Source organism: Pleurodeles waltl, chromosome 1_1 (assembly GCF_031143425.1).
Source record: "Pleurodeles waltl isolate 20211129_DDA chromosome 1_1, aPleWal1.hap1.20221129, whole genome shotgun sequence".
NCBI classification, from domain to species: domain Eukaryota; kingdom Metazoa; phylum Chordata; class Amphibia; order Caudata; family Salamandridae; genus Pleurodeles; species Pleurodeles waltl.
The window spans coordinates 824,740,513-824,767,815 of record NC_090436.1 but is presented as its reverse complement, the minus strand read 5'-3'; the positions used below and the strand labels follow the sequence as shown (position 1 = coordinate 824,767,815).

The 27,303-nt window shown below is 44.2% G+C and overlaps 1 protein-coding gene across 2 annotated transcripts in view; it reads right to left on the bottom strand.

The window, feature by feature from the left end:
- LOC138287834 (tight junction protein ZO-2-like) overlaps window positions 1-27,303 on the bottom strand; it is a 390,358-nt gene that overhangs the window by 275,548 nt on the left and 87,507 nt on the right. Inside the window, exon 1 of one of the 2 annotated variants that reach the window (XM_069228726.1) lies at window positions 1,017-1,492. The exons of the other annotated variant lie outside the window; for it this stretch is intronic. Within the exon in view, the coding sequence (XP_069084827.1) occupies window positions 1,017-1,058 (42 nt within the window). The 5' untranslated portion in view covers window positions 1,059-1,492. Of the gene's footprint in view, window positions 1-1,016; window positions 1,493-27,303 lie in introns of those variants that run through there. 2 annotated transcript variants of the gene reach the window in all.

The following is a 27,303-nucleotide window of genomic DNA, read 5'->3' as shown; positions in this document are numbered from 1 at the left end:
TGTGTGGTCCAGAAACGTATAATCTATATGGAAAATGTGATATAATAGAAATCAATAAAAGAACGCATAAGTGAGACGTGTCAGTGTATATACACTTAATTGGTACTGCACAGGCCCTGCTTAGAAGGGACAGTACTGAATAGGTTAAACTGCAAAAGCATGCTCAGTTAAACAACTGAGCAGGTCCGTTGTCGGCTCGACAGTCTCTACACATTCCGAGTCAAAATGCAACCTTATCGGCGCCTCCTCGGCGACAGGTCTTTCCTGTATGAACACACGAGCGTACGTCAAATGTACGACAACGCACTAAACGTCAAATCGATGGCAAACGCGGCCTAAGGCCGGTTGTGGGTCTCACAAGTGTTCACACACACAAGGAGCCCCCCACCCCCAGCAGGGGCCCCGTGAACTCCCCAAAGACCTTGGGTCTCAGGAGCTGAATAAACGGCACCATCCGTAAGTTTCAAGGTCAAGCGCCAGAAAGTCCTAACTTTACGGACTATAGTAAAGGAAGTAATAAGGATGCGAGAGGATTTTTTTTTCTTTCAGAAATACAGGCGAAGGGCCGGAGAGAAAGGAGTGCACGTTCACCAATGACCTGTAGAATTACTCGGCGCTCAGCATAAAATGGCAGGTCGGTGGCCATTCTTATAGAACTAAATAAAGGGCGCATTAGCTCGACCTGGTGAAGATAAAGGGCGCAGTCAGGCATGCAGGTATACAACGGGCGAGTTCAGTGTTACTCAAGCAATTATTTAAAAATACCCGCATGCGGACGCCGCCACGGTAGGGTACTTTGCAATTCAGCTAGGTGGCTCCACAGAAGTTTCGCAGGAGCCGTCTTACTTTCTGAATATCACAGTTTTCATCCTACAGCAGAGAGCTCCTCACGGGCCGCTGCACTGTGCCGGGGCAGTCAGCCCTGCACTGCAAGTTTCGTGGCAGCGCGAGAACACTTGTTAGTATCACGACGGCCGGCAGATCCCCTCCGCCTCCCAAACAAGAGCGACACTTACCCTGAGCAGTGATCGGGGCCCTCCGCTTCGTTGGACCGGCATGTTGGTGCCTCCCGGCGCACTTTACACAAGCGAGAGGCCCGGGGCCGGAGCTAGCAGTGAGGACGGGCAACGGGCAGCCGGCTCCCTCCTCCTCAGTCTGGCCGCATCGCCCCCCGGCGGCTCCTGACAGCTCCGGCCGGACAGCGACGAAGCTTCCCATCAGCGGCCGCCTCCATCCGCCTCGAAAGAGGGGGGGAGCAGCTCTAAAATGGGAACGCCCTGTGCTCAGTATCACTTAGTATCCCTAACGGCAGATGCAAGGCAGGGAGTGACACCATATTTAAGAGCCAAGACATGCTGAGCGTTAACAAACTGCCCGCCATGGGAGTTTTCTTGCAGTGGCTTTCACTGGTACCCCCATTTGGGACAGTTGGTTCTAGCCCGCCGTAGCCCCGAGCACAGAGGAGTGCACTGTACCCCGAGGGTCGCGGGACTTGACTACACTTAGTACAAACAAACTCTGCACAGGGACAGATCCCATGGGGCAATCCTCTCCATTGTGAGAATCTTGGCACTTTCCTCTTTTAAAAATAAAATGTTTACATAATAGCTGATACAGATTCAAATCTCACCCGGCACGCCAAAGAGCAAGCAATTAAAGTCGTTTTCTTGCCTCCCGCCTCAGACCTGCCCGTAAATGGGGACCTCGAATGCATAGTTGCCAACATTTAAGAGTTTTAATACGGGACACTTGGCTTATCGGAATTATATTTGGACAGTTTTAGTGGTGTAAAAAAAAAAAAAAAAATAGCACAGAAAAACACCAAGTCATTGCATTTTGTGTCTTAACTAAATCATTAAAAATCCAGCTGCATTAGAAACACATAACAAAATAAATGATTACTTGTATACAATGCATCAATGAGACAGAAAAAATAATGTTATGTTTTCAGAGTACTTTTGCAATGAAAACTAGTCTCGTAAAATGCAAGAAGTCCATAAAGGCGGAATGATGCATAAAACCGTCAATGGCAGGCGGTGAAAGAATAAAAAAAAAACCATTTGGGTGGAGCCAATACCTATTACATTTTAAATCATTGTAGCAACAGCTCATATCTAAAAAAACAATTAGCAACATGGTGTTTTGCAGACTGAAATCGCAAATACTACCCCATATGCTGATCAAACTTTGTATGAAGAGATTTCAACAAGGCCAATATCTGTTTAGAACACAAATATGGTAGATCAAACAATGTAGCAAGAAGGGGTAGGCATCCTAGCTCATAAACGTGCCTTACCTCTATGTACAATTATTGAAATCTGCACATTAAAGGCACAGCTCTGTATTGTATGAGCACAATGCCTTTTCACATTCTGGCAAATAGGAAGTAGGCAAAGCCGTGGGCATTTTCCAAAACCATGTATTATTCATCAAATTAATGGTGCACTCTATCTTACAAGAACAGGAACGCTCCCAACAATGCACTAACGCAGATTTTGCTCTCTAGGCACTTCTGTGTTACAAAACGCCCTCACTGAAGCTAAGTAGTTAGCAATGTAAAATGATTTCAAGGTACAGTCAATTCTCAAAAACATAATTGTCGAATAAAAAAAAAAAAGTACATTGACAAATATAAAATGGTTTTGGTTCTGGTTTTTGCAAGTTTTATTGGAGTACTGTATTCTATAATTGCATGTTGGCAATAAACAATGTAAAACACTTTATGGAATTGTAATCCTTGTATGTTTCTTAACATTTGTTCAATTTGATTTTGTGTGTAAATTGTTGTAGCAATGCTGTCATATGTTAGGATTTTATGTGGACCTTGTTTGAGTTCTAAAACATAAAATAATTGAAGTGAAATATAAAATGTTTTTGTCGAAATCTAATTTCACAAACTAGAACAGGTGGTCAGAAAGGAGTTTGTTTCCAACTGAATGCACAAAAAAAATTCACTCTGAGGCTCAATGTACTAGCACTCATTCTCAACCAGTATGGGCCAATTGCTCACCGACTGGTTTGTAAGTGTGGATATGCAATTTGCAAAGGGACTGCATTGCGATTAGGCGATCCCCTTTGGTTGGCTGCAAAAGCAGAGATGGTGGCTTCTAACAGCCAGCAGACCTCCATTCCTGCATTTCCATTCTGATTTGTGTTAAAAAAAACAAAACACGTCACTGTGATCACAATCGGAGTGGATATCCCTTTCACAACCCCTCCTAATTACCATTTGGAGTGAAATGCAGAACCCATTTTGCAAGTCGAAAAGGCTTCTCAGACTCCCAACATGAATTTCATACATTTAAGAAAGTTATTTTGAGGTAGCACAGCCATTGATTTTGTAAATTGCAGATTTTGTGACTGCAAAAATCCTTTTGTCTATCGAGCCCCAAGATCTCCTGGGGAGTTCAGGATTTCACAAGGTATAAGTAGAACACCTATGAGACGTTGAGGAAATGTGAACTCTTGCAAATGAATGAATGGAAGGAGAAGTTGGCATTTGCAAAGGTATTATGGCAGCTCCCCAAGGTAACCAATGCCTCACTAACACTGTATGAGAAGTGCCCAACACCTCCCCACCCCCCCAAAAAAAAAATGTTTTCAAACCCCCTTTCGTTTTGGGGGTGTACAGGGCAGGTCTTATGATCCGCTGCTGAAGCATGCTGGACACCAAAGTCTTCCTCTGTATCAGTAGAGTGCCAATGGCTTCAAAATTAGGGTCTATCTGCTGATGCCAGTCTGACCTCCTACTTGAAAGTCTCACAGCATCTTTAGCCTCTTACCCTCCTATTTGACGGGATGGAAACAATGCACTTAGGTTTGCAGCCATCATGTTCTGCTTTGTATAAAAGCTTGCACTAATCCAGATTTTCAAGAGCTGAATATGGTTCAGTATTTAGAACCATAACTGCAAGGCATCTTCGCAAATGTTTAAAAAAAAAAAAAAAAAAATGAACGTACTAAAAAGAGATAAAAAAATAACGAAAGAACCACCACAAAAATAAAATAAAGCAGAATCTGGAGGGCAGCCCTGGCCCCTAAGATTTCTCATTTGTGGAATGATATCCAATGCTGAATAGTTCCGGGAAACAGGTTTGTTAGAAGAGCCCCACATGGATGTGTGCTAGAAGAATGAATAAGCCAGAGTCTCATTATGTGTCTGGAAATTACTGTGTATTACAAAATCATCTCAACATGGCTACAGACAAATTAAGCGCCTGCATCTGCTGAAATAAAAAACTGCAAACAATCTGGTCCTAGGCACAAGACACTGTACCCCATCTCCGATGGATGGGCCCAACTGCACCTTCTTATGAATAAGTGGGCTGATTGAGTTAAAGGGGCTTGGGGGTGGGGGGGCAGTTTTTCTTTCAAGTAAATGGTAGCCATATTTATTAGAGAAGCCACGGTTTTGTAGGACTCTGGCTAAATAATCCCTCAGTGGAAGGAGCATCTGAAAACTGAAATCATCTGGGTTACTTCTTGCTTAGCCATTCAATCCTTCTTAAAGTACTGACGTTCCCTTAACTCTTGGGCCACTCTCTGCCTTTGGACATCCACAAATCTGTTTGGGACTCTCTCTTCTGGTATTACACCATTCAAGGGAACTGCCTTCTTACTAATGTGTTAAATTTAAGGGTTTCATAAAGCACTCATCCATGTGAGGGCACAGGGATCTAGCTCAAAAGCTACTTTTTGTAACAGTAAATCCTTTGCCAAATTTCATGAGGTAAGGCTCGCTACGCAGAGCAAGAGAAAGAAAGTTCCAATGGGGGGCTACAGCCACCAAAAAGGAAAAGACCTATAGTATGGCTCTCCTCTGTTTTGGAACTCGTAAAAGAACCTGATCTAAGCTCCTTTTGAAGGCCAATATGAAACATGAAGTAATGCATTTGCTGATATTAGATGATACGATTTTATTCACAACAAAATCACTTAAACGTTATGCTTTATGAGTCTGGGGTCACATGTTCCCATCTTCACAACCTTGTAAGCCAAACTGACTTCCATGTTTTGGGCCAGTTGTAAGGCACAGCAATAGGAGTCCGGTAAGATGAGATGGAGAGCATTGCAACAGTCCAGGTGAAAGGAAAGAAAGTATTCATAATTTGCCCCCTTATGAGATAAGAAAAAAAGGTTCACGGTTTTATTCAGAACATTCACATTTATTAAACATTAATCTCAGCTATAATTTGGAGGTACAAGGGTCAACCCTGTGTCGAACTTGACCCTAAGGTTTTTAACACCGTCTACAGTTGTGGGAAGTTTTCCTAATTCTTGGAACAAAAAAGGAAATTGCTAAAAAAAGAGACAAGACATAGGGTAGTAAAATCTCACTTTTTTTCTCCATTCAATTTCAGTCTATCATGAGTCATCGTTGCTTCAGCTTTAGTCAGAGTGATGGAAATATATATTTTCTTCTTCTAAAAGTATAAATATAAAAATACATTTGTTATGGTAGCTGTGAGGATTTGGGTGTACTATATGGCATGGCTGGGAAGCTCTACTGTGCAGTACACACACAATTACCGTCTTGGGTTCAGTCAGGTACATTTACTTAACTCTACGAAAACTTTCTGCAACTCCTTGGACTCCTTCTAGGAAGCAGGTGACTTCAAAAAGTCAGAACTTGGCCAAATTTTTATTTCTTGACTTGGCAAAAACGTTCGGTCAGCTACCAACTTATTAGTTGTCTGGTATAGTTAGGCACCAATGTGAGGATGTGGGTGAATAATATGGTATGCCTGGGAAGCCCTATCGTGCAGAACATTTGCCAATACCGTCTTGGGTCTAGTCAGGTATGTCTACTTAACCGTTAGCTCAACCGTAGGTAGCTGTGAGCAGTACTTGGGTCTATTCAGGTATCTTTACTTAGCCGTTAGCTCAACCGTAGGTAGCTGGGAGCAGTAAGGCTTAACAAAGGAACAGTGTGTAAAGCATTTAACAGCACCATGCTAAAGATGCTCAATGATGTTCCTGATGCTCTGCAATCAACAGGTGTGAAGTCCAGTTGAGTCTTTGGTCCAAAGGTAAGTGGGGGAACCCTGTCCATGGATCTCAGAGTCCGGCAAAGTCCTCTATGCAGGGTTCCAAGGGTTGCAGATGCAGACCTTGCGCTTTTGCAACAGTGCAAATCTTCAGGGTACAAATCTTTGGTGGAAGCAAAGGTCCCGCTTGGTCAATGAATCCGGTCACAACCAATACCCACAGGTCCAGCAGACCAAGGTGCACATTTTGGCTGTCCCCGAATTGTCCTTTGGGGTAGCCAGCATCCGATAGCAGCAAAACATCTGTGGTGGCTACCAGAGGTGAAATTTGGGCTCTTTCAGCTTTAATGTCCCCGATGCTGTTCTGAGAGGTCAGCCAGCTGACCCTTGGACAGCTTCGGACTGGGGCCGGGAACCAGCTTTCTACCCTCCCCCCGAGCCATTCAAGCAGAACTGGATCCAAACTCCGCTAGCTCAAAGTGCAGCAGGTGTAGTCACTCCAGTGTCACAGTCCTTTGTGCGCTTCCAACGTGGTGGTCTTCTCGTCCTCCTTCCAAGTCCAACAAAAATTAAGGGTCAACGTGTCAGGGATGCCATATTTATCCCAGGAAAGTGCCCTGAGGGGACCCCATGGTCATTTGCCAATGGGCTTCTGGGTCCCCTCCCACTTTTGATGACATTCCTGTGGTGTGTGGCATCTGGCTATCCCAGAATGCCCCATTCAAGATGGTACAACCCTTCCTCGGAAGCCCACCATATAGGTATGGCTACCTGAATGCAACATACTCACTGTAAAACCGTTTTTGAGTAGAGTTTCCCCTCTCTGGCTCTGTCTCCATTCTGTCTACAGAAACAAAAGGCATCCTGCTCAGGGGTGTTGGGCCAGGCAGCACATAAAAGGCAGCTTCCCCTTTGAAGTGCACCTCTGGGTTAAACCCCTCCCACCTCTTCCCTGAGTGGCCATCGTGGCAGAGGAGGTGACACCTCACTGCTGAGGCACTGCCTTTGTTCCTGAGCCTGGGAGTCATTCACGTGTCTCCCCTTACAGTCAGAAAGCTGTTTGTCTTTGCATGCCTTTGTGAGACTGCTGGACAAGCAGAACACAGAGTGGCAGCTTTCTAAAAGTTGCCTATCTTTCAGCTACTGGCTTGAGACCTTGTCAATCCACCTCAGTAGAGCATTCATCTCTCACCTAATGCTGTTAGCTGTCTGAGTGTATCCTTTCATGTGCAATCAAGTGCTTACTCAGAATTGCATGATTGTCCACTTCACAACTATTACCTTTCCAGTCCACTCCTGTTGATCCACTCCTGTGTGCCTTGCTCTAAAGTGCCAGTGCTGCATGTGTAAGCATATTAAGCCCATGCATATTGGCTTTGCCAGGGTTTGTTTTAGCTGCCATTGAGATTGAGTGCTTTTGCTTGTTTTCTCTAAGCACAATAGTGTGGAGTCATTCAAATAGTTTGTTTTTACAATATAAAGGTATAAATAACCTTGTTAGCAACCACAATGTGTATGGGAATAGGTCCTTCATCTCTCCAAAGGGATGATGAGGTTCTTCCTCATATGGAACACACAACCCTGTTTTTTCTCTGTGCCCTCGGTAGTACCAGTCACTGTGAAAGGGACCGATGAAGTGTGACTGCCATTAGCTCCAAACAACTAGAAAATTCAGGGATCGAATCATACCTTCCTACACCCCAAATAAAATTATTATTTTGGGTCCTTGTAACACTCTTGGATCACTCTAAACTGGTTAGACAAAAACGGAAGAAGTAAAGGACAGTTAGGAAAGAGAGAGAACGTATACAAGGGACCTTTTGGAGATAGTATGAGTCGCATTTGGTGGTGGCACAATAGCCCACTGAGGCTATGCAAATATCTTATAGTGCCTATACAAGGGTCTGTTGAAGGTGGTGAAAGGGTCTGTTGAAGGTTGTGTGAGAACCTGTTTAATGCTACATGAAGGCCTGGCTTGTTATGCCATTGCATCGTTATGCGAACTCTGTTAGAAATGGGGTCTTTGGTTGGCAGTAAGGTTACCCCCTGTCCAAGCAAATACCCTCACTCTAGTCAGGGTAAAAGAGAATCACCCTCAGCTAATCCCTGCTTACCCTCTTGGTAGCTTGGCACGAGCAGTAGGCTTAACTTCAGAGTGCTAGGTGTAAAGAATTTGTACCAACCCACACAGTAACTTAATGAAAACACTACAAAATGACACAACACATGTTTAGAAAAATAGAAAATATTTATCTAAAGAAAACAAGACCAAAATGACAAAAATCCACAATACACAAGTCAAGTTATCACAAAAAAATGCAAAAAGTCTTCATGTAATTTTAAACACACACTAACACTGTTAGCAATAAAATGTACCTTAGGGTGCATCAAAAATAACCCAGCATGCGCGAATGTGTGTCAAAAAGGGCTTGCGATGTGTCGATTTCACTCACGAGTGAGACCTTGCGTCGTTTCTCCTTTAGTCGGGACGGCGTGCGCCGTTTCTTCTCTCTGCAGGAGAGCGATGTGTCGATCCAGTCAGAACTTTCGGGTCCGGGCAGGCCTTGTGTCATTTTTACATGCCCAGCGGTGTTTGCGTCGGAAATCTAGCCGCACAATGATCCGAAAACCGCACAGCGCGGGTTGCAATCTCACCAGCCTCCGTCAGCGATGCTGCGCATCGTTTCCCCAGCTCCGTGCATCTACCTTCTGGTCGTGTTGCAGGCGAGTGTAGATTTGGAGCCGCAAAGCTGGCGGCGCATCGATCTTTTCCCCGCACGGCGTTCTGTGTGTGGATTTCTAACTCTTGGGCTGCCAGCTTCTTCTTTCAGGGTCCCAGGAACTGGATGGGCACCACTTGGCAGAGTATGAGTCTCTCCGGAGACTCTAGGTGCTGGCAGAGAGAAGTCTTTGCTGTCCCTGAGACTTCAAAGAACAGGAGGCAAGCTCTAAATCAAGCCCTGGGAGATCTTCACAAGAAGGAAGGCAACACAAAGTCCAGTCTTTGTCCTCTAGCACAGGCATAGCAGCAACTGCAGGATAGCTCCACAAAGCACAGTTACAGGCAGGGCAGCTCAGCTCTTCAGTTCTTCTCCAAGCAGAGGTTCCTCTTGGTTTCCAGAAGTGTTCTAAAGTCTGTGGTTTGGGTGCTCTTCTTATACCCAATTTATCCTTTGAAGTAGGCTTACTTCAAAGCAAAGTCTCTTTTGATTGTGAAATCCTGCCTTCCCCAGGCCAGGCCCTAGACAAGCACCAGAGGGTTGGAGTCTGCATTGTGTGAGGACAGGCACAGCCCTTTCAGGTGTGAGTGACCACTCCTCCTCTCCCTCTTAGCACAGATGGATCATCAGGATATACAGGCTACACCCCAGCTCCCTTTGTGTCACTGTCTAGTGAGAGATGCAACCAGCCCAACTGTCAAACTGACCCAGACAGGGAATCCACAAACAGCCAGTCACAGAAATGGTATAAACAAGAAAATGCTCACTTTCTAAAATTGGCATTTTCAAACGCACAATCTCAAAATCAACTTTACTAAAAGATGTATTTTTAAATTGTGAGCTCCGAGACCCTAAACTCCACATATCCATCCGCTCCCAAAGGGAATCTACACTTTAATCATATTTAAAGGTATCCACCTTGTTAACCTATGAGAGTGACAGGCCTTACAACAGTGAAAAACGAATTTAGCAGTATTTTACTGTCAGGACATATAAAACACATTACTATACCTTAACCATACACTGCACCCTGTCCCTGGGGCTACCTACGGCCTACCTTAGGGGTGTCTTACATGTAAGAAAAGGGAAGGTTTAAGCCTGGCAAGCGGGTACATTTGCCAAGTCGAATTTACCGTTTAAATTGCACACACAGACACTGCAGTGGCAGGTCCGAGACTTGATTACAGGGCTACTTATGTGGGTGGCACAACCAGTGCTGCAGGCCCACTAGTAGCATTTGATGTATAGGCCCTGGAACCTCTAGTGCACTTTACTAGTGAATTACTAGTAAATCAAATATCCCAATCATGGATAAGCCAATTACATGCATATTTTGTATAGGAGCACTAGCACGTTAGCACTGGTTAGCAGTGGTAAAGTGCCCAGAGTAACAAAAACAGCAAAATCAGAGTCCAGCACGCATCAACAACCTGGGGAACAGAGGCAAAAAGTTAAGGGAGACCACACCAAGGATGAAAAGTCTAACAAACTCCATGAACTGAATAGTCTGAAGGTGTGGCTTTCAAAATGAGATCGTAGTAGTATAAGGTGAAGATGTATGAAAGCTCTAGGGTGACAGAGGAAGAGCATCTATTGGAATAAGTAGGGAAGATAATATGAATATATTTGTGAAATGTCAATCTTTTTATGGAAGGAGTAAGAATACATTCAAATTAGAATGAAGAATCCTCAGTAAGACATTGACTGGTAAGGCTAGACTGCTAACGGGGGGAAAAAAAAAAAGGTGGGTCTACGGCAGCACGTTCAGCACCACAACCGGCACAGTTAGAGGGATATGTCGCCAAGAGTTGGGCCCATTTAAGATAAATGAGCACTGCTGATTAAGTGCGCATCTCTCAGTCCACAGCATGTCCCAGAGCCTAGGCCCACTCAAAGAATCACAGTAACTTTTAATTCCAACCAAGCACTCCTAGGTGCTGCTCCAGCATGTCTATCCGCAGTGGTAGTCACTGGGGTTGCAACAGGAACTATAGAGCCGTACCAAAGGCAACCTTTTCCTTGTTTGAGTTCACAGATAAGTCAGGAATTGCCAGCCACATTTCTCTGCCACACAAAGAATAAATGGATATACACTTGCAATCTTCCACATTGGTGAAGCAATGCGATGGAAAATAGGGTTCTTAACCTCAGAGTGAAGGAGAAAAGTACAGAAATCCCTTTCTAGATGTGAGAGGGTATAGCATGCAGCATCCTTCCTAGTTCCCTCATGACACATGGGAACCCACCAACCGCGTTATACAAAGACACCAGACTGACGTAGGTTCAAGTCAGGCTTAAACATTCACCCCACTACACCCAAAAAACATGGGAGGCAGCAAAATGTAAAGGGGAATATCTGAATTTGGGAAGCGCAAATGGTGCCACTTTGTGGTATACTGCTCAAACAAACCTGGATCACTTGTTTACACGGTCTCAACAACTCAGATTGTTCTGTTACCGATCCAAAAAGGATTTTAAAGCTGGACTACCTTTTGGTCTACATTGGGAATTATTAGTACAATTTATATCAGGGTGAAAAGACATAACTATCGGACATTTTGTTCTATTTCACATATTTTTGGATCAGCAATGTGTACTATATAGATACATTGTTTCTAGTGGGTAGTATTGTGTTCATAGTATCGACCTGTAAAACATGTCAGCTCAATATTATTAGCTATCACTATATTGTTAAATTAAAATGATTTATGGAAGAATAGATTCACTATTCTCAACTCCACTTCTGCTTATCTTACAGATATAGTGGAAGTGGATAATGTGGAGTAGATATTTTTATAGGTCGATATTAGAAACTTGGTATCATAAAAAACACTCCCTAGTGCAGTGTAACAGAATCCAGATTTTTTTTTTTTAAATGATTTCACATTTTCGCTGCCTGTAACCAATGGCTGCAGGCACTTAATGTGCTAGACAAAGTTACACAATACACAAGCTACTCAATGGTTTTTTCACAATAGAAGCTTCTGATAAGGTATGAAAGAAGGTAAACATTTCCTTTTTTGCTGGAAAAAATACACACGATTGAAAAAAAATTAAATTTTCATGAATTCAAATAGCCTACAGTAGAGTCATGCACCTGCCGGTACCGGTACTGCATTTCAAATAAATGGGAACACACGTCCTAAACGTTGGAATCTCTGGTGCATCCTGGTCTCGGACCTGTAAGATCTTGAACCTCCAGAATTCACTTTATTTGCCAGCAAGACCAGCGCCATCAAATGTACAAACTCAAAAACGAAGCAGGCCACATCAAAACGTGGCTGGGCAGCAAGGAGCGGCCCGCAGAGCTTTCAGATGACAGCACTGATCGGATGATGCTTCCGTGCTGATGAAATTAAGCGACCCGTCGCATGGAATACCTCACCCGAGGCGCCAGAGACGATTGTGGTAAACCTGGAAAAGTCTGGATTCCATACCATTGGCCAGATGTCCGCCTTTCATTAGCAGATTCTGCTGTCATTGGCTGATTTGCCAGGGTGTTAATACTGTATGGTCCAGCATGGACTGACTTAATTATTATATCCTAAGTCAGTTTACCACGTTATGCATTACAAGCCAGATCTTGTAACACATTTAACTTAAATCAAGTATCCATCGATTAGTATTTTGCAGATCCGTGGGGCTCCAGTGCCCTAAACTATTAACCCCTAAAAGCTGGGCCTAAATGCTTTCTAAACAATCTAGAAATTATCTACGTCTCGTAGAAATACATCGGAACATTTTTAGGCAGGACGTCTTTAAACGGAAACAAAATTGAAGCAGTTTCTCAGCCTGGCCGGTGACCACACACTGCACCCGTTTCACTGGCTAGAGCCTCACACCTCCCGGATTTCTTCACCGAACCCGATTATTATTCGCAAACCTGTGTGTTTCATTTTCAAACACAGCAGGAGGACATAGCCCTGCACTGACTAACTACTGAATAGAAAATTGCAGTAATCACTCTCAAATGGGAGTTAATCACAATGCGAGTTGATTTTACATATTCTACAAACTACGTTTTTTTCACACAGCAGGAAATAGGTCCCTGGGGCGTCAGAGATGCGAGGCTGTGAGCCCAAGGCATGTATGCAGTTGGTTCACACGATAGGGAAATAGTCAAAGTGGAGATAAGAACTGCAGCTGGAAGGGGAAATTCTCAAAACTCCTCGAATGCCAGCATGTTAAAATAATCAAAACTGCAAGACTCTGCCAAAAATCAGATTAACATAAATCTACCAAGCAGATTCAAATGTATTTAAATCTAAAGAGAATTTGTTGCTTATTTTGTTTCCTACCTCCAAAATTAGATCTCCAGGATTACTCTGCATGTCACCCTTGAGAAAGCAGTAAATAAAAAGCATTGGCAAAGCCAACAGGTCTCGCCTATACAGTACAAGAGCTACTGGCTTTGGAAATGTGTTTTGTCCCATTGTATACCAGTGTGGTTGCTGTTCAGAATGGCTAAACGTTAGTGGCCTGAAGTGTCAGAGTGGAAACAGGGAGTAGAATGTCGTAGATTGGATTTGTTAGAATGTCGTAGAGTGAAGCAGGAGGAGTAGAGTTTCGTAGAGATGAGGGGAGTGGAGTTCAGTGGCAGAAAATGCAGTGGAGTGGGATGGAATGGGGCGGAGTGGATTGAGGTAGTGGGCAGCGGTGGCTGGGCGAGTTTGAAAGTGGTGGGGCACAACATCAAATGCTCTATGATTCTCAGTGGGATCGGCTAGGGTAGGGTAAAAATTGGTTTAGATTGGCATGAATTCCAGCACAATGCATTTGATAAATGGACTAAAATGCAGTTCCAATTTCTGGTTTGCCAAGCAAGGCGCATTAATATGTTACTCAATGTCGGCAAGTTGTGATCTTGGCTCCTTACTGTATTAATGCTGACTGTATTAATCAACCAGTAACAAACATAGCAATCTGACCACATGCCACTGGTAAAAATATACAATTAGCTGAAATATCTGTCTAAATAATAAGATGTTGCAAAGACGGACTCAACAAATAATCTGGTGTACCACGTAAATGAAACAACATACACTGTAAATCAGGCGCGGCCCGTACTTTAGGGCAGAAGGGCCACAACCCCCCCACCATTTGCCCCTCATGAAGAATGTCTGTCAGGCTGAAGAAAGGTCAGCCAGACAGACACTCTTCATTTTCAGCTCAGACAGCCAGGAGTGAGACATGCGTGATTTGCACAGACTCCTGGCTGCCTGAGCTGAACTTTGCTGGGCTGAGGAGGTCACAGCTCCTATGGGCGTGACCTCCTTGGCTCAGCAAAGGTGCCTCGAGGCCCTCCCCTGGGTGACGAGGAAAGGGTCACCCATTGACACTCGCGCTGGGCGCTTCAGGTTTAAGCCCTGAAGCACCCACGGCAAGTGTCAATCAGTGACACTTCGTCACAGAGTGGGGTGGGGTCAGCAGTCTCACTGACCCCATCCCACTCTGTGACGAGGGTGGGACTGCTGCCTTTCCTCAGGCAGCAGTCCCAGCCCTCCTGGGACCTCACGGCTGAAGGCAAGTGTGTGTGATGTTTTAAAATGAATGTTTGGTGCATGCGTGCATGTTATGAGTGTTAATGGATGTGCGTGCGTGTGTGAAAGAATGAGCGTGTGTGTGTGTGCTTTCCGCCCGCCCCCCCTCCCTCCTAAAGCTGCTGTCCGCCACTGCTGTAAATGAAACAACACACACCAAAGAGCTCTGGTTGGAATCCTACAAAGAATGTAACTCGTTAATTTTGTTGACTTGAAAAATGGCAACATTCCTGTGATACTTACTTTGAAAAGCTTGCTGAAATGCTAATTCAAATACAATTTCACTCAGACTTTAGGCATAGCAGATACAGTTAGCAAAGAGCACAGATAGCATTTCAAGAAAAGTATGCTCCTGCACTCTATGAAGTTTGCATTTTAAACATACAGCGGAGTGCTCAAATTAATGCAACACCAATTGAATATGGAAACCAATGAACGCTTTCAAAATTTTCATTACTGCCTTGTAAAGGTGGAAACAGGCTGTTCCTGCACTTTATGAGACTATGTGAAACCCAACACTTTCACTGCCTTTAAAATTACATCAGCAGGCAACACATCTCGGATCACAGACACTAGGCACAGAGGGGCACGTGCCTTTCAGAGGCAGGCCCCAGAGCAGTGATTGGAGCAAGACATACAGCTGCTGAGAGCTCTCCAGTGTACCAAAGAGAGACAGATAAACAGTCACCGGCTCTTGTTTAATAATGAGACCACTCAAGTGTGGAGAACTGTTCCTTTCAGTTCTTAGGTTGTCTCTCGTTCATTCACCAATGCATGTGATTGGTCTCAATGCCCAGGCGCGGCTCCTCCGTATGGGCGGAGGAGCATCGCACCCCCGCCAGCAGCAACCGCTGCAAATCCTTTTACACGGAAAGGATAGTAAACTCGGTTTATTATCCTTTTCGTGTAAAAGGGGTGGGGCATTAGGGGGCAAGCCGAGGGAAGTGCTCTGTGCACTTCCCTCAGAGCGCATGTGCGTTTGGCCAGCCGTCTTGGGCCGGCCAAACACACATGCGCTGTAGGCTCTCCAGCCTAGCAACACGGTTGCTGGTCTGGAGAGAGTCTGCACAGGCTCCCAGTCTGCCTGGAAGCGCCCTGGTTGGGTGCTCCCAGCCAATCCTGATGCAGCTTTGAGCAGCGTCAGGATTGGCGCAGGGCAGGCTGGGAGCCTGTGCCTGCAGCAGCGACGGGAGAGGAACGGCGTGGGAGCAGAGGTACGTTTATTTGATTATAATATATGATATATTATATAATATAGTTTATAATGATTTAATTATTCTTTTCCCGCGCCCCTGCCCAGCCTCAGCCACGCAAGCCGCTTCTGTCTATTCCTCCATCGTGCCATGAAACCACCCGTGACAAAATGGGGCTGCTATGGATCACAGGAAAAGCACTGCACGTCCTCCATAAGGAAACATAACCAATCACTGTATGGCTTCAACATAAAGCCACACAGTGATTGGTCATGTTCTTTAATTGGCTGGCAACTACACTGTTTCCACACACGGGACCACAGGTACTGTCCAACCTTACCACAGCCAATCCAGACTTTACTCTCATGCATTTTCTACTTGAAGCTGCATGGAAGCAATGTCAGGATTGGTGTAACGAGGGGAATCCAGTGCTCCAAGGGAGACTGGGGAGGTGTGCTGTCTTTCCCCTGGTTCCGAACCAAGCACGAGTTTGAGAGATTGGACACAGTCAGAAACCTATCCAACTCGACATGCGTACTGGACTTCAGCTTCATGCCACTGCTAAACAAAAAGATTGGCCCACCCTACCTCCATTCCTGAGGAACAGAGCAAACACATCGACCAGGCTGAGTCCAGTCCATTGTAAAGTCGGAAGTAAGACATGGGGACTTTTTTAAATTATACAATTATGGCTGCTTTTAGTAGAGGGGCAACACCGTTTTGTCCCCGAGAAGGAACCTCCCCTGGTAGTGGGGTGGGGTGGGGTACCTGAGAAGAGTGGGGTGGATTGGGTGGGGTAGAGTGAGGTGAATTGAGTGGAGTTGGGTAGATTGGTGTGTGGTGGATTGGAGTGGGGTTAGTTAAAATAGGTTGAGGTGAATGGGACGGGAGTGGATTTGGGTGGGGTAGATTCAATTGAATTGGGGTGGGTAATTTGGATTAGTGTGATAAGGCTGGACTGGGGTGGACTGGATTGAGTGGGGTGGATTAAATTGGATTGTAGTTGGGTGTACTGGACTGGAATGGGGTGGACTGACTGGAATGGGGTGGACAGAACTGGAGTACAATATGGTGGATTGGAGACAAGGGGGTGGATTGGAGTGGGGTGAGGTGGATTGGAGTGGGGGGATTGGAATGTGGTGGGGTGGGTTGGATTGCGGTATGGTGGGCTGCAGTGGGATGGACTGGAGAGGAGAGTGTTGGACTGGACTGGGGTAGGGTGTGTTGGACTGGATTGTGGCGGATTGGAGTGAAGTAGGTTGCACTGAGGTGGGGTGGATTGGAGTACTGTGCGGTGGATGGATTGGAGTGGGGTGTACTGAAATTGGATGGGGTGGGGTAGGCTGGATGGATTGGACTGGAGAGCGCAGTGGACTGAATTGGGATGGGTGGGGTGGATTTGGGTAGAGTGGGGTGGATTAGAGTGGGGTGGATTAGAGTGGGGTGGATTAGAGTGGGGTGGATTAGAGTGGGGTGGATTAGAGTGGGGTGGATTAGAGTGGGGTGGATTAGAGTGGGGTGGATTAGAGTGGGGTGGATTAGAGTGGGGTGGATTAGAGTGGGGTGGATTAGAGTGGGGTGGATTAGAGTTGTGGAGGGCTGCATTAGGGTGGGGTGGGTTGGAGTGGTGTGTATTGGACTGGGGTGGATTGCATTGAGATGAGGTTGATTGAATTGGCTTGGGGGAACTGGACTAAGTGTGATGATCAGGAGTTGGGTGGACTAGACTGGGGTGGACTGGAATAGGGTGGATTGGACTGAGGTTTATCAGACTGGAGTGGATTTGATTGAGTGGGGTTGACTGGGGAGGGGTGGATTGAAGAGGGGTGGATTGGATCGGGGTAGACTGTAGTGGAGTGGATTGGATTGGTGTGTGGTGGGGTGGATAGGATTGGTGTGGGGTATATTGATTGGAGAGGTGTGTACTGGATTGAAGTGGGGTATATTAAGATGGTTTGGAGTGGGGTGGATTGGACTGAAATAGGGTGGACTGGAGTGGGGAGTATTAAAGTCGATTGTATTGGAGTGGGTGGATTGAATTAGAGAGGTGGACTGGATAGTGGTGGACATGATTGGAGTGGGGTGGATTGGGGTGAGATGGTTTTGGATGGAGTGGAGTGGGTTGGATTGGTGTAGGTTGGAGTGGGGTGGCTTGGATTGGGATGAGGTATTAGATTGGAGTGGAATAGATTGAACTGGGCTGGAATGGGGTGGATTGGATGGAAGTGGGGTGAATTGGATGGGGGTGGATTGGAGTGGGGTGAATTGTGATGGACTGGATTTAGGTAGATTGGATTGGCGTGAGGCATTATTTTGGACTGAAGCAGATTTTAGTGGGGCAGATTGTTTTTAATTGGGGTGGGGCAGATTGTTTTGGATTGGAGTGGGGCAGATTGTTTTGGATTGGAGTGGGGCAGATTAGAGTGGGGTAGATGGGAGTGAAGCATATTGTTTTGGACTAGAGTGGGGCAGATCGTTTTTGGAGTGGTGCCAACTGTTTTTGATTAGAGTGGGGCGTATTGGACTGGATGCTGGATTAGACTGGGGTGGGTTGGGAGGACTGGACTGGGGTGGATTGGATTTGGGTGTGTGGTTTGGAGTATAATGGGATGGACTGGTGTGGGGTAAAGTGGGATGGATTGTAGTGGGACGCATTGGAGTGGGGTGGATTGGGGTGTAGTTCACGCTTATGTGTTAAACTATCATTTTAGAAGTTATATATAAAGAAAGAAAATCGCTTTTCGATATTTCAAAGAAATTAATATTCTTCTTTTGAGAAGAGCACCCACAAGCAAACAAAAGAAAACATGAGTGAAAAGTGAGAAAAGACGACTTGGCAAAATAAAAGAAAGTTAAAACTTTGCAATTTTGTTTGTCCTGCTTAGCACATTTTTGCCAATCACAAGACTTCTGTTTGCAGGGCACTAGCAGTTAAAAGAACAAAATAGTACTTCGATCATCTCTAGAGCGGTGGATAGCCATTAGGTTGAATCAATAAGTGCTTGGTCCCTGCTGCACAGAGAGGAATGGAAATAATGCCAAGCGTGCAGAGACCAAATTACGCAGCTGTAAAGAAGAGTGCCATGCAAACCAACAAATGCTGAGCGACAGGCGGGCTCCAAGCCCTTTACTGTATACAACAGAGTCTCACAAGTGAGAGACATACACTAGCGCATGCACTAGCAGGCTCAACCCTGAAAACGGGGGCCATCGGGTAACCACCTGAAACCAGGGGAAACCAAGAGAATAAACAACGGTTCTGAGTGAAATAATAAAATTAGGCAATCAATAAATGTACTTATGAATCACTGGTATGAATTATCAACAATAATGAAAGAAGAAAATTAGTGGCATTAGCCATAAAACACCCTTGTGTTTATAATATTTCATTGTGACAATGCTTGGTGCCAAATGATCACAAAGGGTAGAACAACTTAGAAAACATGAAGGTAAATAGAATACAAAAGAGGCAATGAGCCATATAAATGTTTTGTTTACACAGAATAAATCATAGATATAACAAAAGATTATGAAGTTAAAATGTGCAGAGCTCTGAACTCTTTTCAACCCAGGGTGGTTTAACCCCTTCGCTGCCAGGCCTTTTCCCCTTCATGTCCCAAGCCTTTTTTTTTTTTTTTTTAGCTGTTTGGGGCAGTTCGCGCTTAGGCCCTCATAACTTTTTGTCCACATAAGCTACCCATGCCAAATTTGAGTCCTTTTTTCCCCAACATCCTAGGGATTCTAGAGGTACCATACTTTGTGGGTTCCCCTGAAGGAGATCACGACATTAGCCAAAATACAGTAAAAATTTCATTTTTTTCAAAAATTGAAAAAAGGGCTGCAGAATAAGGCTTGTGTTTTTTCCCCTGAAAATGGCATCAACAAAGGGTTTGCGGTGCTAAAGTCATCATCTTCCCAGCTTTCAGGAACAAGCTGATTTGAATCAGAAATTAAAATTTTTCAACACAATTTTGGCATTATACAGGAACATACTCCATTTTTAATATTTTTTGTGCTTTCAGCCTCCTTCTAGTTAGTGACAGAAATGGGTGTGAAACTAATGCTGGTTCCCAGAAAGCTAAACATTTCTGAAAAGAAGCCTAAATTCTAAATTTAGCAAGGGGTAATTTGTGTAGATCCTACAAGGGTTTCCTACAGAAAATAACAACTGAAATAAAAGAATATTGAAATTGAGGTAAAAAAAAAAAAAACAGCAATTTTTCTCAACATTTTACTCTAACTTTTTCCTGCGATGTCAGATTTTTAAAAGCAATATACCGTTACGTCTGCTGGACTCTTCTGGTTGCAGGAATATAAAGGTTTTGTAAGTTCATCAAGAACCGTAGGTACCCAGAGCCAATAAATGAGCTGCACCTTGCAATGGGTTTTCATTCTATACCGGGTATACAGCAATTAATTTGCTGAAATACAAAGGTTTTCTTGATACCTATTTTTCACTCTTTATATTTCCAAAATGGGCACAAGATAAGGTGTTGAGAAGCAGCCGGGGTGCCCATACTAGCATGTGAATCACAGGGAATTTCTCAAATAGATGTCTTTTTTTTAAACACACTGTCTTACATTTGGAAGGAAAAAATGTAGAGAAAGACAAAGGGCAATAACACTTGTTTTGCTAGTCTGTGTTTCCCCCAAGTATCCCAATAAAAATGGTACCTCACTTGCGTGGGTAGGCCTAATGCTCAAGGCAGGAAACGCAACATGGACATATCACATTTTTACATTAAAATCTGATGTGTTTTTTGCAAAATGCCTAGCTGTAGATTTTGGCCTCTAGCTCAGCTGGCACCTAGGGAAACTTACCCAACCTGCACATTTTTGAAAACTACACACCTAGGGGAATCCAAGATGGGGTGACTTGTGGTGCTCTCACCAGGTTCTGTTACCCAGAATCCTTTGCAAACATCACAATGTGGCCAAAAGAACACTTTTTTCCTCTCGTTTCGGTGACAGAACGTTCTGGAATCTAAGAGACGCCACACATTTCCTTCCACCCAGCGTTCCCCCAAGTCTCCAGATAAAAATGGTACCTCACTTGTGTAAGTAGGATTAGCGCTCGCAACAGGAAATGGCACAAAACACTATCTGGACACATCAAAATGATCAAATACAAAACTACCTGTTTTTGCAAAGGGGGGGGAGGGGACACCTGTGTTTTTGGTCCAGGGCTTAGCAGCCATCTAGGGAAACCTACCAAACCCAGATATTTCTGAAAATTAGACACCCGAGGGAGTCCAGGAAGGTGTGACTTGCGTGGATCCCCCAAAGTTTTCTTACCCAAAATCCTCAGCAACCCTCAAATTTAGCTAAAAAAAAACAACAACAAAAAAAATCTAATTTTTCCCATATTTCTGTGTGGGATCACAGCACTGGGACAAATTGCCTACCACCCAACATTCCCCTAAGTTGCCCGGTAAAATTGATACCTCTCTTGTGTAGGTGGGCCAAGTGCCTGTGACAGGGAAGCCAAAAATATGTTGAGATTGAGGGGGAACCAAAGCGGGTCCAAAAGGGCAGTTTGCAAAAAAACATTTTTTGGCTGATAAGTGCAGCAGAATTTTTATTGGTATAGATGAGACAATGTTGGGTGGCACGAATTTCATGGATTCCTGCAGATTCCGGAATGTTCCATCACAAAAATGTGGGAAAATGTGTGATTTCCAGCAAAGTTGGAGGTTTGCAGGGCATTGTGGGTAAGAAAATGGTGCCGGGTGCATGTGAAGCACACCACCCTGGAATCAACCAGATGTTTAGTTTTCAGATGTGTCTAGGTCTTGTGGATTTTTCTACATGGCAGCGTCCCAAAGTCCAAAAAGTGCAGCCCTCACCATTCCAAGTGGGATGATTTTGAGAGTTAGCCAACCTCTTATGGCCCAAATGTAAAACCAAAACCCAAAATAATCAAATGTCCTCTTGCTTGCCATGGGATAAGATGTTTTAGTGTGCAGGGGGAGAGCTGAAAGACTGTTACCCCCTTCAGTTGGGGTGGGGGCATAGCCAGGCCCATAATGGTTGGTAGCCATCACCCCACAATTTTTTTTTTTTTTAAATTCCTTGGCATCTAGTAGACTTTCTGCCCCCCAGGGGTGTGGATCGGGGGTAATTGCCCAATTTGCCCACTGGTGGTCAGAACAACATTGGCCCCATTTATTTGGGGTGGGGGTATACCCCCACCCTCTTATTTTGGAGAAAAAAAAAAAATCTTCCCTGGTCTCTGGTGGGCTTTCTGCCCCCCCTGCTTGGGGGCAGATATGACCAACAGTATTGTGCCCCCATGGGGAGTGACCCTTGCCCAAGGGGCTGCTCCCCCTCCCAACAAAACATACATACACACACACCAATCCCTGGTGTCTAGTGGTTTCTGCCCCCCCTTGGGGCAGACTGGTGTCACAAAAATAGGCAGATATGGCCTAAATACAATTTGCCCCCCAGGGGAGCGACCCTTGCCTAAGGGGTCGCTCCCCATACTTAAAAACACAAAGTAAATAAAAAATATATATATCCCTGGTGTCTAGAGGTTTCTGCCCCCCCGAGGGCAGATCGACCTAATTAAATTAGGTTGATCTGCCCCCGGTGGGGGGGGGGGGGCATGGGTGGGCAGAAATGGTCCTAAAAAAACTTGGCCCCCGGGAAGGCACCCTTGCCTAAGGGATTGCCCCCCACATATAAAAAAAAAAATACTGAACAAAAATAAATAAAATTATCCCTGGTGTCTAGGGGTTTTCTGCCCCCAAGTGGGTCAGGAATGGGCTAAAAATTATTTGTTCCCCTCCCCCCCCGGGGAACTACCCTTGCCTAAGGGGTCACTCCCCACACATTAAAAAAAAAAAAAATTTTGCCCTGGTGTCTGGGGGTTTTCTGCCCCCCCACCCCGGGGCAGAAATGGCCTAAAAAAAAAAGTGCCCCCCTGGGGAGCGGCCCGTGCCCAAGGGGCCACTCCCCTCATGACAATTACATTACAAAAAAATGTCCCTGGTGTCTAGTGGGCATTTCTGCTGCCCGATTGCATCGCAATCGGGCAGCAGAAATGCTGAGAGAGAATATGAAAGGAGAGGAAAGGCCTTTCCTCTCCTTTCCTGACTTTCTCGGCCCCTTCAGTGAGCTTTTCTCTTCCGATCCGCGCTGGAAGCTCACCAGCGCGGAGGGGCAGGCCTCTGATGAGGTCAGCATGCGATCGCACTCTGACTTCATCAGACGCCACGGGGGCGCTGGGACAGTTGGGGGTGGAAGGGGGAAGCGATTCCCCTTCCAACCCTGTCCTGGGGGGGTTGAGGGATGGCCCTCGGGGGGAGGTAAACAGACGTAATTGTTACATCCGTGGCGCTTGAGAGGCGCCGCCACAGACGTAACCATTACATCCGTGGCATACACGGCGTGAAGGAGTCGTCATTAGGACAAGGTAATTTTTGAGCCTAAGCAATAGTTGATGCCAATTGTCAAAAAGATCATGAAGGCAAGAACTGAGTATACCAGAGGATGCAACTGAAATGCAGTGGTGGGGGATTACCTGAGAGGAGGATCACCAAAGCAAGGCTGAACTGGTATTAAAGGTGTGTACAGTACAAAAGAGGGAATGGGCCATACACATAATTGTTTTGTTTTGCAAAGTAATAGAAGATGTCCAAACAAAAGTATATGAAGTTCATTAAAGTAAAGTGGAATTGCCGATAGCGTCAACAGCATTTCAACCCATAGTAATTTATTGGTCTTCATCAGGACAAGGTATTGTCCGTGGAAATTTTAAAAAATGGGGTGGAATTAGTACAAACTGTGTTCAAAAATATTAAGTGTGCTGAGAAGGCTTTCCCTAAGAGGCAACAGAAAAGCAGGTCCTTACCAGGATTAAAGTGAACCAGAGGATCCAACCGAAATACAGCATCAGGAGAACCAAATACAAGAAAATGACCATATAGTAAATAAGGGGAACAATGAATGAAGTCAATTTATAAGATACAGAAATCAATGGGGAAAATCTATCACCTGAGAGAAGGATTACCTCTCCGTGGTCGAACTGCATAGAAAAAAACTGTAAGGAGAATCTCCACAAAAGTTGAAAGATCGCTTAAACAATCACTCAAATTATTAGAACTGGTGCTTTGAGGAAGAGCATAGGGTGAGTGAAACCGCAAGATGGTTCCTTATTTGTGTTTGATGGTGCCACAATGGTTGTTGAAGAATGAAGTAGCGCCACTGACAGATTCAATGTGCCGTCAAGAGACTAAATCAGTGAAGACGCCCAAGGGTAGGAGCCAAATATATATCAAAATGGCGGCTGCACGCAGGTGTGGAGCCCAGGCACCAATAGCAATAAAATGTTCTACAAGATACAAGTTAGCAAAAAAATACAAAGGAGGGACTCAATGCAAATTCAACTTAAACAAACCAAATTCGAAATTATTAGGAAATAAAGCCAAAAGAAGTAATGGAAGAAAGACTACCTTGAGGAAGCCGAGGTGTGGCAGTACAGGGCATGTCATGGTGCCAGAACAATTCATAGGCTAACATTGATGATAGGACCACCCTTGACTGTTAAATTAGATGTGCCAGATAAAACTTAGAGGCAAAGGGCCCAAAAAAATGTAAATAAGCAAAAAGAAAACCATTGAAAAACTAATTGCACTCCTACATGACAATCTATAGTGCACACAGTACTTAATTTATTATTAAAATATGCTGTATAAATGGATTAAAATCGGTACTGGCTTTACATAAAGTTCTTCCAGAAAAGCTGTACAAGTTATCCCTTTAAATAACAAGTGCACAAATGAACCCGGGTACAATTTATTATTTCCATAGTCAATATTTAGGGTGCATTAATATATAAAACATTTTAACAATTTAATTTCAATGTAAACTAAACTATACAGAATAAAAGACCAAGGTAGAGTATCACATTTTGTTATGCTAGGGATCAACTTATTATGAGACCAGAATAGTGTTGCATTCTTCCACTATGTTCAATCAATGTGCAATGCTGTCACATTTGAGAATCTATCGACATTCAGTTTTGTTTCATAATAATTATGAATCACCACCAATAGCTGTTTAACCATTACTTCAATAATTTGCCACCGAATATCATTCTCTGAATAATTCAGCTCTGCAAAGTGGGCAACCAATGGAGCAAACATGATTTCACACTCAATTAAGCTCCGATGTTGGCACAGCCTCGTCTTGAGTTTTTGTTTTGTTTGTGCTATAGATCAAGGGGCAAGGGCACCAAATGGCATAAATCAAGTTGCTCCATTTTCAAATAGGGAAATGCCTTAGATTATATCTGATGACGCCATATATGAATTACTTGCTGTTTTCAGGGAATTTATCCATCACACAATTGCCACAGCGGTAGACACCCGGTATTATATTTTGTTCCCAGAATCAAGCTAATACTGTTGGTTTATTTTTCAGAACATTTGCAAGGACTAAGCAGCCCCAAATTTCTCCTTTCTCTTAAAGAACAAAGGGAGATCATTGGTTATACCAATTGACTGAATTAATGACCAGTGTTTTTTTGATGATTCTTGTTAGGATATTGCTACGTGAGCAGAAATTTGTGACAATTATTCTCTCGGTGTCTCTCCGTCCTAGGGTGTTATCAAGTGTTCCTCCCAAGGAGAGTGCCAAGCTCTTTCTGATGCTCTCTTTACTAGTTTTCTAAGGTAACCTCTGGCCAAGAGTTGCTTACGGAGTAGCTTGACCTCACAGAAATAGTCACATCTCCAGTATCAGTTTCGGCAAACGTGCAGGAATTGACCTACGATAGACCATCCTAAGTGCTTTATGGTGGTTGCTGAAATACTGCAAAAGGGTATAATGTTCTGTTGGTTTTCAGAACAGGGTTGTGCAGATCTATTCACTACATGTTGAGAGAGCACTAGATAATGAACATGAAAACGATAATTCGTCAATTACCTGCTGTCTAGAGCTGGAAGTGGTTGGGATCATAGGTACAGCAATACCATTTTTATTTAGGGCGTAGGGATCCAAAAATGTGTATTTAAAGCAAATGGTTTATAAGTCATTCAACTTTAGGAAATATGTGGTTTATAATCAAACCATGTGCAAAGAAAAGACACTCTATACATGGCTGAGAAGTCACCAATAGATCAGAGATAAGAAAGAGATTAAAAATAGATAGTGATCATTCAATGCCCAGCATGGTCGGTCAGTTCAGCAGGTACCTAACATTCAATCTCTGAAGTTATTGGTGAGATTGACTTGTCTTGAAGGCGAGGAGCATTTCTGCTGGTTTCAGCTGGGGCTACAAGCTAAGCCTCTAAACTAGGAGGGAGGGTGGAGGAGAATTTCTTTCTGAATTTGCAGAGCCTTGTGCACGCTCAATGATTACATCACTCACTTTCCCTATCTCTGTTACTAGTCACTTCTGGCACTTCTAGTTGTGCCCAGGGCAGAGAGACATCTTCTCTAAAGGGAGAACTTCAAAATGCTCATTATAAAATGGAGAGTCATCCCTTTCCAGTAGTCTCTCTCCCACCAGTGAAACAGCCTGACAGTAGCTGATAAACACATGACTCATGGCATCAGGTTGCTGCACCGTCGCAAGTCGAAGAGCTTCAAGATTCCCCAATGCTCCGCTGATCGCCAGAGCAGTATTAATAAAGCTAAGACACTGGGCCAGTCTTTGTCAGATCAAAGATTACCACACTACAAGGTTCGCAACCAGACGCAGTCACTAAAATTAGTAGGCAAGTAATACCAAGTATTAGCAACATTTTCTACCTAGGGTCACTGGTAACAAAAAGCTGTACAAACTGAACACTGACATTTTGCGACCAGTAATATACTTTGTGGGGAAAAAACCTATGTACTAAGATTAGTTCACAAAACTAGGGATTTGAGGAGGGTTCAGAATGATCTGCCTGATTAATATTCATTAAGCAGGTCACAAATTGCAACTCCATTCAGCTAGCTACATTCACAGTGACGGTGTCCTGCAAAAGACCACCACCCCTGTGTAAGTATTTCAAAATTGATTTTTTTAATAGAAACCCAGGTTTGTTAAAGGAAACTGGGCTGCGCACAAAAGTTTTTCCCTTTTGAAAATCTTTAGTAAGAGCAGGCAGTGGTCTCCCTAGCCACTGCCTACTCCACCTGAAGCTGCCACCAGGATTCCTAAAGGAAATGAGGTTCAATGGGGACACTAACTCCTTTGCACATCAGTTATCACTGGGGGTCGGTAACTGGTCAATGGTGGTCGCAAACCACTGATGCACAGGTTACTCAGTCACAATTTGGAAATGACTCCCCAAAGACACCCCTTCCAAACTGAAAATCGGTGAACGTTTGTAAACCCATTTATTGATGTGGAGAGAGAAATCTGAATACATCGGTTTAGTATCTTAAAAAATGTTTTAACCATTTCCAAACCCTCTGATTTAGCGAATCAGATGGTTTGCAACGAGTAAATACCTTTTGACATCCGAACCCTTGTGTTTTGTGTGCTTTACTAAGCTGTTAAACAATATCCTGGCACAAACTATCTGCAACTTGTTGTCATGATATAATAACCAAGAGTCAAGAAGAAGAGGGCTCTCCACAAAGTAGAATAAAATGTTGACAGTGCTGCAACATTCCCAACTCACTGAGTCTTTATGTTTATGGGAGTTCTGCAGAGAGCTTATGCATCATGCTATGGTTTTGTGGCGCTAACAGATTATAGCACATACCATCACTGGCTAGCATGAGAAAGAACATGTTTCTGATCCACAACTGATGGCTGGCACAGAGTATAATGTGGTCAGGTGTAGGAGAGGCTTGAAAAGGGGAAGCACATTACTGAAACATTTATATCAAAACATTCAAACTTCAGACCCTTTAATCAATT